Source organism: Hylobates moloch, unplaced genomic scaffold (genome assembly GCF_009828535.3).
Source record: "Hylobates moloch isolate HMO894 unplaced genomic scaffold, HMol_V3 SCAFFOLD_6, whole genome shotgun sequence".
Taxonomy (NCBI): domain Eukaryota; kingdom Metazoa; phylum Chordata; class Mammalia; order Primates; family Hylobatidae; genus Hylobates; species Hylobates moloch.
In genome coordinates this window covers 52448609-52460946 of record NW_026652281.1, presented here as the reverse complement: position 1 = coordinate 52460946, position 12338 = coordinate 52448609, and the positions used below count along the sequence as shown (strand labels likewise).

Sequence of the window (12338 nt, the reverse complement as noted above, 5' to 3'; positions counted from 1 at the left end):
TTAGATTTTGTGTGTGTGTGTGTGTGTGTGTGTGTGTGTGTGTGTGAGAGAGACAGGGTCTCACTGTGTTGCCAAGGTGGGAGTGCGGTGGCATGATCTTGGCTCACTGCAGTCTCCACCTCCTGGGCTCAAGTGGTATCTCCCACCTCAGCCTCCCAAGGAGCTGGGACTACAGATATGCATCACCACACCTGGCTAATTTTTAAATTTTTTGTAGAGATGTGGTTTTTCCATGTTGCCTAGGCTAGTCTCAAACTCCTGGGCTCAAGCGATCTGCCCACTGTAGCCTCCCAAGGTGCTGGGTTTACAGGCATGAGCCACCATACTCGACCCTATCTTAGACTTTAATTTATGTAAGAATTAAAATACATGTGAGTCATGTCTTTAAAATGCTTGTTTAGAATTCTGCCTTCTGAAACATTCCCCTGGAGCTCTGGGAATACACCATCTATATCAAGAATAAAAGGCTGTTTAATTTGTGCAGGTACAGTTAAGGTTATTAGAGAGGGTGCCTTCTCCTCACAATTTAAGTCTCAAATAGTTTTTGAGAGGAAAGCAGTTTTGCATGTCCCTTTTTCAAGTGTTCTGAGAAATCTATTCAACAAGGTGGACAGTTAAGTATTATCTCATCAATTATAGGTTCAAAATTATAAATTAGATTCAAGTTTATAAAAACAGACTTTGTATATTGCCATAGACTGGTACACATTAAAACAGTAACTTGGGATTGTGTAGTCTGTAAGGGCTTTAAAAAACATTTCAAAACTTTAAGCCATTACACAATTTAGCCAGTGTATTCTTTTTTTCTGATTTTGTGATAAACAAATTGGCTGCAGTAGATAAATAAGGTAAGTTATATGCAATGCTTAGCGGAATAAAGGTATTTTTAACTATAAGAAAAATGATTATTCCTTTAATTTTTTTAATACAGATGACTTTTCTGTTTTCTAAAACCTGTTAACATTTTAAAGTTAATGTTTTACAAATATAAAACTGTACTAGCTTTCAGTGAAGATTCTTGATTGTTCTTTAGTTGAGAAAATAGTTTTTTTTGTAAACAAAGTAACATGGAATTAAGGGGTAAGATTTTTTTTTTTTTAGTAACACATTGAAGCAGGTATACAGAAGCTGTCCAGTTTTACAAGTATATGGCAGGATGGTAGCTCTTGCTACCATCAAATTCAACCAAAGAATCATTTGTAAAAATTTGCACATATGCCTATATTCTCATTTTCAAAACAGTTCATCTAGTTGTCTTGATTAACTTGTTTATGGACCAGTGAAAATGTACATCACGTACATTTGTGTTCTCTCAAACTTCTGCTCTCCCATTTTTTTCAAATTCAAAACAGAATAGATGAGGGAATCTGTTTATAGATTCTCTCCCTCTCCAGTTCTCTCGTACATTCATGTGTAATATACATCTATAAAATAGTCACAATATGCAAATTCATAACCTTTATATGGCTGACAATTACAGAAATCTTGCCTTTTCTTCTAACCCTGAACCTTTTCTTGAGTCTGATTTGGAACACATTCCTTTGAATACTGAGAATAAAATGAATTCTTGTTGCGGAAAGGGAAGGCTGGGTGATACGATTCCATGGTATTGCACTGAATTCCCTCCTCTGCACAAGGGGAAAGAAGAGTTATTTCACCCCTTCTTCCTGTGCTTTCCCAGGGTAAGGGGCTCTCTCATTTACTGAGTACCACACAGGGATGTAACCCTGAATTGGGACTCAGGAAATGTAGATTACAATTGTGAATCTGCCACAAATCATCTCTGTGGCTTTGCGCAAGTGAGGGCTTCCTATAAAATGAGGGATAAATTGGATGGTTTCTGAAGCCTCTGCGAGCTCTCCAATTCAGTGACACTTTTTGTTTTTGTTTTTTGAGATGGAGTCTTGCTCTGTCTCCCAGGCTGGAGTGCAGTGGCACGATCTCGGCTCACTGCAAGCTCCGCCTCCCGGGTTCACGCCATTCTCCTGCCTCAGCGTCTCCCAGTAGCTGGGACTACAGGCGCCCACCACCACACCCAGCTAATTTTTTTGTATTTTTAGTAAAGACGAGGTTTCACCTTGATAGCCAGGATGGTCTCGATCTCCTGACCTCGTGATCCTCCCTCCTTGGCCTCCCAAAGTGCCGGGATTATAGGCGTGAGCCACCGTGCCCAGCCCAGGATGCTTTTTGACTGTTACTCTCCTTAAGCGTGGCAGTCACTTGACTCCCATGCCCGAATTCTTTCCATGTGTATGATGGTATGTTGTGTATAGGATCTCAGAATGACTTTATAGGACCAGGATTTGTATGATTCTGTTTTGCCTCTCTGTTTTGCGTATCGATACCATTCTGGAATGTTTTTTTCTGCCTTAGGAGGAAAAATAATATCATTTTCCCCCCCCTCACCAAAGATTTTAAACTTCCCACCATAGTAGATTAATTTAGAGTGAGAAGTAGGTGTCATGTATTCTTATTACTGCTAATGTTGTATGTTTATTTCTTAAGGATAAAGCTTTCAGAGTTTCCTAGCTAGCCAGGCAGAGGATTATTAGCATTCTGACCAGGGCTGGGGCTCTGAGATTCAGCAGGGGGAATGGGTGGAGACATCAGAATTTAAAGTGAATAAAATATGATATTTCGATAAAAATCATAACTAAATCATTCCAAATTAGGGAACAACATAGGCTTTAGGCAAGATTGTGGTCTTAATGAATCCTAGTATTTAAAATGACTTATTATTTCATCATCATTTGGGTAACACTACCTGAAAATATTCAGGCTTGTTTTGTTTATCCACTGTAAATAGAGTAAAATTTAAAAAAAAAAAAAAAAGAAAGGAAAGAAAAGAAAAGAAAAAAGGGTGGAGGGTATGGAAAGGGAGGCTGGCCCTTGACTTCCAGGAGGGTTGGCACACAGGGGATGCCTGAAGACCACAGAAAGGATAAAGCACTGAGGCCTGAGTTAGACAGAGAGGCTGCTCCCGGAGCCACTAGCTCCAGCCAGGCACGACAGGATAGACAAGTTATCAAGGGAGAGAGTCTCCAGAACGCCAGATCAGAAACCCAGGAAACTCTTTATAGGTTCTAGTGGGCTCTGCTGTGAGTAGGAAGGACAATTAGGATTATAAGATTGGAGATGAAGATGGAGGTGAACCAGCCGGGCCCGGTGGCTCACACCTGTAATCCTAGCATTTTGGGAGGCCGAGGTAGGCGGATTGCCTGAGGTTAAGAGTTTGAGACCAACCTGGGAAATATGGCAAAACCCTGTCTCTACAAAAAATTAGCTGGGCGTGGTGGCACATGCCTGTAGTCCCAGCTTCTCGGGAGGCTGAGGCACGAGAAGCACTTGAGCCTGGGAGGTGGAGGTTGCAGTGAGTCAAGATCGCGCCATTGCACTCTAGCCTGGGCCACAGAGCAAGACTCCATCTCAAAAAAGATGGAGGTGAACCACTTCATCACTCTTGGTTATTTTTTTAAATGTTCACTCCTTTAAGAGAAAGTGTTAAGCTAGTAAGCAGAAGAAGGATATGGCGTGATAAGGGAAAGTTGTATTTTTCTTTTCTTTTTTTGGAGACAGGGTCTCACTCTGTCGCCCAGGCTGGAGTGCAGTGGCATAATCTCAGCTTACTGCAGCCTCTGCCCCTCGGGTTCAAGTGATTCTACTGCCTCAGCTTCCCGAGTAGCTGGTATTACAGGCACGTGCCACCATGTCCAGCTAATTTTTGTATTTTCAGTAGAAACGGGGTTTTGCTATGTTGGCCAGGCTGGTCTCAAACTCCAGACCTCAAGTGCCCACCTTGGCCTCCAAAGTGCTGGGATTATAGGCGTGAGCCACTGCGCCTGGCCAAAAGATGTATTTTTCTTAATTACAAATCAAGGACTGTCTTAATGAACAAATTAGGTTGTACGTGTAAACATATTTTAGTAGGCATTTGTGTGGAGTTGGACTACTGTTGTCTGTTTCTCGACAAAGAGTCATAGGGTTTCAGGACCTTGCAGCTTCTCAGCCATGGAGCTGAGTTTTCACTTAGGCAATTCGTTTACTGCTGTGAATGCCGAAGAGAGCAGTGTTGTCCACTGACTGGCAGCCCATACAGTTCTTAAAGGTAAGTTCCTTTGAAACCTGTGATCAGAGATGCCATAGAGTAGGGAATCATATTTCTTTTGAGATTTAGCATAATTTTCCAAATTCCTAGCCTATATGTTATCAAAGCATATTAAACAACCTTTCCCCTGTATTTTTGTTTTCCCTTATAGATTAATTGCCTAAGGAATTGCAAAACCTATCAAGCCAGAAAACCTCTGTGGTTTTATAACACTTCCCTCAAGTTTTTCCTTAATAAGCCGATGCTTGCTGATGTTGTCTTCGAAATTCAAGGTATGGATCAACTTTTACAAAGTTTATGATTCATTTTTATTTCTTATTTTCTTTCCTTGCTTTCTACTTCAGGTTTGAATGTTTGGTGTGAACGAATGATTATTCCCTATTGAGGGATGTAGATTAATACTACGTTAATGTCAACAAAATCTTCTAGGTAAATAGGAAGTATTTTATTAAAATGATAAAATAAATTTGTATTTCCCATAGTATTTTTTCCTTTGCCATATGCTTCATCAACTTTTAGGGCCTAGCAAGTGATGGGATGATCTATAATATTTTATTATATGTTTTTGTGTGTATTTCTTTAAGATCCTAGTGTTTGCTGCATCTGGAGCTAACCACCTTAAAATTATTTTATCTCTAGCTTATTTTATCCAGCTCTCTTCCTTTTTATTTGAGCAAAAGGAATTGACCATTATTTAATTCAGCTGTCTTCTGTTTCTTTTGAGCAAAAGGACTGAGGGTTATGCCTGGCCCACCTCAGGCACTCATGGATATTGCTACATTTATTCCTCCTAGCACTCTGAGAATTTTATCACCAGAGCAACTGAGAGCTGCTGCTTATCTCTCTAAGAAAGTAAGGCTACCTAATTTTAATGAAGATGAGCTGTTTGAGTGCCCATTATTGATTACTCGCTTGGATAATTTTATCACTTTAGTAGATTAAGATCTAAGGAATGTGGTGGGAGCCGCCAGCACACAAGGTGCCACCAGGTGGGGGAGAGGCGGAGGGAGGGGACGTGGCTCATCGCCATGTGTGTCTTGCATTCTGTCCCTCACTGGCCGCTGACCTGTCTGACTGCACAAGCTCTGCTGCTGCTGCCCCATAGAAATACTTGGATTACCCAGTCTTTCCGCAGACGAGACCGGGATACTGGGATCCTCATCTCACTTGGGCTTATGCCAAAGATGTAAAATTTGGTGCAGGTGCCTGAGCCTTAATTCTTCAAGGTGTCGACCTTTTAGCCGATGCCGTAGCTGCTACAGTGGGGCCGAAGGGAAGAACTGTGATTATTGAATGAAGCTAGGGAAGTCCCAGAGTAACAAAAGATGGTGTGACTGTTGCAAAGTCAATTGGCTTAAAGGATAAATATAAAAATATTGGAGCTAAGCTTGTTGCCGGTAACACTAAGATGTTGCCAATAACACAAATGAAGAGGCTGGGGATGGCACCACCACTGCTACTGTGCTTGCACTCCCTATGGTCAAGAAAGTCTTTGAGAAGATTAGCAGAGGTGCTAATCCAGTGAAAATCAGGAAAGGTATGATGTTAGCTATTGATGCTCTAATTGCTGAACTTAAGAAGCAGTCTAAACCTGTGATAACCCTTGAAGAAATTATTCAGGTTGCTATAATTTCTGCAAATAGAGACAAAGAAATCAGCAACATCATTTCTGAAACAATGAAAAGGGTTGTCATCACAGTAAACGGTGGAAAAACACTGAATGATGCATTGGAATCACCATATCTAATTTTTGCCTACCTTATTAATACATTGAAATTTTTGTGTATCTTATTAATGCATCGAATAATTAGGCTAAATTTTTGCATGAGTTATTAATACATCAAAAGGTCAAAAACGTGAGTTCAAGGATGCCTATGTTCTGTTGAGTGAAACAGAGATGTCTAGTGCCCAGTCTATTGTACCTACTCTTGAAATTGCCAGTGCTCACTATAAGCCTTTGGTTGTCATTGCTGAAGACATTGATGGAGAAGCTCTACGAACCTTCCTTTTGAATAGGCTAAAAGTTGGTCCTCAGGTTATAGCAGTAAAAGCTCCAGGTTTGTTGACAATAGAAAGAACCAGCTTAAAGATATGGCTCTTGCTGTTGGTGGTGCAGTGTTTGGAGAAGAGGGGTAGGCCTCATAACACAGGAAAAGTTGGAGAGGTCATTGTGACCAAAGGTGATGCTATGCTCTTTAAAGGAAATGGTGACGAGTCTTGAATTGAAAATTGTATTCAAGAAATCATTGAGCAGTTAGATATCACAGCTAGTGAATATGAAAAGGTAAAAGTGAATGAATGGCAAAACTTTAAAATGGAGTAGCTGTGCTGAAGGTTGGTGTGACAAGTGATGTCAAAATTAATGAAAAGAAAGACAGAGTTACAGATGCCCTTAATGCTATAAGAGCTGCTACTGAAGAAGACACCATTCTGGGATGGGGTTGTGCCTTGCTTCAGTGCATTCCAGCCTTGGACTCATTAACTCCAACTAATAAAAATAAAAAATTTGTATAGAAATTATTAAAAGAATACTCAACATTCTGGCAGTGACCACTGCTAAGAATGTAGGTGTTGAAGGATCTTTGGTAGTTAAAACAATTGCGCAGCGTTCCTCAGAAGCTGGTTATGAGCTATGGTTGGGGATTTTGTGAATATGGTGGAAGAGGAATCATTGGCCCAACGAAGGATGTGAGAACTGCTTTATTAGATGCTGCTTGGGTGGCTTCTCCATTAATTACAGCAGAAGTTGTAGTCACAGAAATTCCTAAAGAAGAGAAGGACCCCGGAATGGGTGCGGTAGGTGGGATGGGAGGTGGCATTTCTGATTCCTAGAATAGGGCTTGACATTTATTAATGAACTGTGATAGGAAGCTCAAGGCAGTATTTCTCACCAGTAACTACAGAGAAATCATTTGAGGAAAATGACTGAGGAAAACACTGGGTGATGTTTTTAAAAAATCACTACAACCATCAGTTACTGATCTCAGCTGACAATAAATAGCAGTTTACTGCTGTCATTGTTCATGCCTACAAATAATTTACTTTGTATTTTTGAATAAAAAGGCATTTTTACATTCCTGATACTGGGTGAAAGAGCCACGTACCAGTGTACTGCTTTCAGCTTAAATCGCTGAGGCATTTTTACTACTATGCTGTTAAAATCAGGATTTTAGTGCTTGTTAACAGCAGATGAGAAGTTAAGAAGCAGCTTTTCTGTGGAGAGTAAGAATAATTGTGTACAAAGTAGAGGAATACCCAATTATGTGACAACCTTTATTTAATACAGATTTGTTTAAAGTTAAAAAAGAATGAATTGTCAGATACCTTCAGTTATGCAAGAAAGATCGAAGGAGCTGTTTTCCAGTGAAAATCTGAGTAGAACTTTAGATGGGCAATTACTAAAAGGAAGATACAATCTAATCTAATGGTAGAATTGTGTAGCAGCTAGTAATAGTCATTTACTTTTAAAAATATTTCCTCAGAAAGATGCACATTACTTTTAACTTCGGTCATCTGCCAAGACAGGGAAATGGAAACTTCCCAATGTACCTTCCGAGAAGCCAAGCCCAGCCCCGTGTGCAGTGTGAACCTGGGACGCTGAAAGTAGGGCAGCAAGAGTGACCTTGAGATACAGAAAAACAACTGGAAAAAAAGCTAACAAGAGGACACAGACTTTATATCATGCTTTCGTCATTTTAGAGAGACCTAAAACTGGCTCTAAGCCCCTCATATGATCACACCTTGATTTATTTGTTGCCTAAATAAAGATCCTAAGTGTCTATCTAAAGACAGCTTTCATAAATTGCTCATTATAGGTAGGGCACGCCTAGTCAGGGATAAAGCTCCTGGCGATTACAGAATTCTCTCATTAGCTTCTAGGAGAGAACTGTCTGTTGATGAAGACATTTACTAAAAGTGTTTGGTACGCTCTATCCATACCAGAGAAACACAGGAATAGATAATTTTGTACAATCATCTAAGAAACTTCTCATTTCAACAGAAAAGACTACATCCATTGTTAAGAAGAAATATGATTGGTAAATTAAAAAGTATTTCCACCTTTCTAAAATTAGCTTTTAAAAAAAAGTCTAGTTTATGGAGATTGAATCAGTTTCTGCATTCTGAAAGAAGGAGAATGATGCCGCTGGAGACGGCTGAATGCTGTCTTCCAGATGACTTCCTGGGGGGCACTGGGGTCACCTGTGATTTAGGGTTGATTGGACTCACACTGAGCAGACTCCGCAAGATGGAGATAAGGCGGGGGAAAACCATTCCAGTGACCATTATAACAACCTAGGGCACTGCTTTTCATAACCAGAAAAAGAATTGGTAATCTGAAGGTTATATGGTGAACACGTGAGAGTAGTGTCTAGTGGTGTTTGATCCAGGGCATGGTACATTCTGGTAGATGTCTTCTGTCCTATAACATAGTGTTTGTATTAACCAGACCAAGCATCTCTGATCTTCCTAGATGTTCTTGCTACTGGTTCTATGGCCAGGGCTGACCAATCTCTTAACATTTGCACAGTATTTTATACAAATTAGGTACAGTGTACTCGATTAGGTATTTACTTCCCAAGTCATGAGTATGTTTTAGTCCTCTGTCTGCTCCTTTTTTTTTTTTATCCTAGGTCCTCTTGATTGGAGTTTCGGATGTTCCCAAACCCCTCAGTCATCCCCTAAGACTCTGGAATTCTGGGTTATTCTCTAAATGACTAATCTCATTCTTTGTGTGTGTGCTTTAGAAGTTTAACTGTGAGAAGGAAACCATAATTCCTGGTCGCAGGAGGAAACTTAAAATTTCCACTAATAAAGGATCTATGTTGTTACATTGCTGTGTCTCCTACAGTCCCTAGAACTGTGACTTGCCTTTAATAAATGGCTATTGGTAGTAAGATTAATGATCCTAAACTTGGGAATCCACCACTGAAGCATAAATGCACTTGAAGAAGACTTTGCCTTGTAATAAACTTGTGAAAGGAAAGAGGGTCCATCTCTTTGCCAGGGATGTTCATTTTGCAGCATAGTTTGAGAGCAATCTTTTTCAAGTAAATTGAATATGAATGCCTGGCCCCATCACACATTGATGAATTAGGGGTTGTCTCCCATCCCCACCTTTTCTCTTTTGCTGTGTTATAAAATAGCTACCAAATATGCTTATAATTTGCATAGGAGGCATTGGCATCAAACATTATGTTAGCATAACTCACTGAAAAGATTTTCGAAGGGAATATGTAACACATGAAAATATATGTCATATTAAAAAAGAGAGATAAGCAATGATGTGGTGAATCCTTGCTCTTCCTAATCTCGTGCTTTTCTTCCATGATGCTACCTACTACAGGCACCTGCTCCCCTTTCACCCTTTATACAGGGGCTGGGGTCAGGAAGGGCTGGCTGGATGTCTGTGCTGATGATGTGCAGCAGCTGCTGTGGTGCTCTTCATTGCTTCCCTAGCTCTAAAACCAAGTCTTCTTGGGAGTCAGAATCAGGGAACAGCAGGAATGGTGGAGGCAGGATCTGGCAGCAGCTTCTCTAAGGCCAGCTGTAGGCGAGGCACACCAGCTCCTGAGAGTTGGGGAGGGGAGCTGTAGACAGCAGCAACAGTGTCATTTCGTCAGGATGGGCCCCAGTTCCAGCTTTGGCTTTGCGTCCTGACCAGTGTGTCTGTGATCAAGTCACCTGACATTTCTTGTCTTCAAGTCTCGTTTGTGAAGTGAAGAGGGTGACGAACCACACAGATAACAAAAGGTTCTTTTTAGTGGTAAGAGTTATGTAACTAATAGCCATCCTTCTTTGATTCTTCTTGCACTACTTGCAGGGTAGCAGTGAGAAAACTAAGAAGAAATTTTGAGTTAGAAGTTGAGTGAATTCTTGCTCCTTTCATGGTTAAAATATGTGACCACCAGCCCATTGAATGGAATGGAGCGTGTTTTTTGTTTGTTTGTTTTTGTTTTTTTTTTGAGACAGAGTCTCACTGTGTCGCCCAGGCTGGAGTGCAGTGGCACGATCTTGGCTCACTGCAACCTCTGCCTCCCGGGTTCAAGCGATTCTCCTGCCTCAGCCTCCCAAGTAGCTGGGATAACAGGCGCCCGCCATCACACCCAGCTAATTTTTGTACTTTTAGTAGAGACGGGGTTTCACTGTGTTGGCCAGGCTTGTCTCGAACTCTTGACCTTGTGATCCACCCACCTCGGCCTCCCTAAGTGCTGGGATTACAGGCGTGAGCCACCGCACCCGGCCTGGAGCATGTTTGAATTTGCCTCACTGTGGTCACTCTGGAAGCAGGCTCAGCTTACCAGGGCCATTTCTCTGATGTACCTTTGGAATTCTTCCAAAATGTATAGGGAGAAGTAGAAAAACCAGAGGCATTCTGAGTGAGAAATAAGCAGATGACTCAGCAAATCACCAATCTGTTTCATCTCCTTGAATAGCAAATAGTTGAATTTCATGAAGAAACTTTAATTTTTTCTGTTTATGAAAGTCATATACGATTGTTTTAACCAAGTGTGCACAGAATGATCACACTTATAGAAAATGTCTGTTTTGTTTATAAGTTAATTAAAAAGGTCAGGAAAGTTATATTCCATATTGTGAACAGTGGTCATCTTTAGAAAATGAAATGGGTGGCCAGGCGCGGTGGCTCACGCCTGTAATCCCAGCACTTTGGGAGGCCGAGGTGGGTGGATCACAAGGTCAGGAGGTCGAGACCATCCTGGCTAACACGGTGAAACCCCGTCTCTACTAAAAATACAAAAAATTAGCCGGGCGAGGTGGCGGGCACCTGTAGTCCCAGCTACGCGGGAGGCTGAGGCAGGAGAATGGCTTGAACCCCGGGGGGCGGAGCCTGCAGTGAGCCGAGATCGCGCCACTGCGCTCCAGCCTGGGTGAAAGAGCGAGACTCGGTCTCAAAAAAAAAAAAAAAGAAAATGAAATGGGCATGGTGATTAGAAAAATTTTGTATGTGCTCATTGTAGGACAGTCAGATAATATATAAAGATGCAAAAAAAAAAAAATAAAAATCACCCATAATCCTATGCCCCAATAACAATCACAGTTTGATTTTGGCATAATTTCCCTCAAGTCAGTTTTCCTCTGCTTAGAAAAAGGGGCTGGGAAAATAGATACTGTGTACTCAATTGTGTGTCTTTTATTTTTAAACTTATGTCTTAAGCACTTTACACTGGATTAAAAACCCCTTGTTAACTAACATTTTTAATGTCATTATATGGCTATATCCTATTTTTTTACTATAGATGTAAATTTAGATATCTCCTTTATTTTCATTATTAGAAATAACAGCTGCATTGAAGATTTAATGTAAATATCTCACTCTGAAATTAGGATTATGTCCTTGGAATAGATTCCTTGTCAAAGAATAGGAACATCTCTAAGACATCATAAATGCTATGAAATTGTGTATGTCCAGAAACATTGTACTAATTTACATTCCCACTGGCAGTGTATGAAAGTGCTTGTTTTCATACAAACAAATCCTCGTCAGCATTAAGTATGCTTATATCTTAATTTTTCTTGCAAATTTGATACAACTGTGTGTTTTTCATCTTCTAGTCTAGAATCAAGAAGTTCAGACTGTGCAAATCAAAATCCAAATCTCTTCAGATCCATTGAATCTTTTAGTATTGAGACATTTGTAATACGTATATATATGATAGCATTGACTCTGGCCGCAACTCTGCTAGAGATTGTATATGTTAATCTCAAGTCTTGAAACAGTGTTGTATTTTGGTATTGGTATTCACAGCCCTACTTGCCACATGATGGTGGAGCAGAGATTTGCACTTTAACTCAAAGGCGAGCATGAGAGTGCTTAAAACACCTGGTTAGTGCACCTAGAAAAATTAGATTGATTTCAGAATGGCACAATCATAACTGTTGCTCTATTTAAAGTCAAACTGCATTCTCTCATATATCCTATTTTACATTCTTGTCATTAAGGGTTGAGTACCCTTAATCTAAAACTCAAAATCCAAAATGCCCTAAAATCCAAGATTTTTTGAGTGCTGATGTGGTGCTCAAAGAAAATGCTTATTGGAGCATTTTGGATTTTGGATTTTTGGATTAGAGATGCTAAACTATTAAGGAGATTAGAGATCCTAAACTATTAAGAATGTGTGTGTGTATATATATATATATATATAAAAAATATATATATATACTATTAAACATTCTTAATAATATATGTATATACATATCTCTCTCTTTCTCTCAA

The 12338-nt window shown here is 40.1% G+C and overlaps 1 protein-coding gene across 3 annotated transcripts in view; it reads left to right on the top strand.

Annotated features, from left to right (window-relative positions):
- Positions 1 to 12338, top strand: part of RHOBTB3 (Rho related BTB domain containing 3) — a 79042-nt gene that overhangs the window by 33599 nt on the left and 33105 nt on the right. For all 3 annotated transcript variants that reach the window (XM_032156795.2, XM_032156796.2, XM_032156793.2), the window contains exon 8: positions 4257 to 4377. In XM_032156795.2, coding sequence (XP_032012686.1) covers positions 4257 to 4377 — 121 coding nt within the window. The remainder of the gene's footprint in view (positions 1 to 4256; positions 4378 to 12338) is intronic.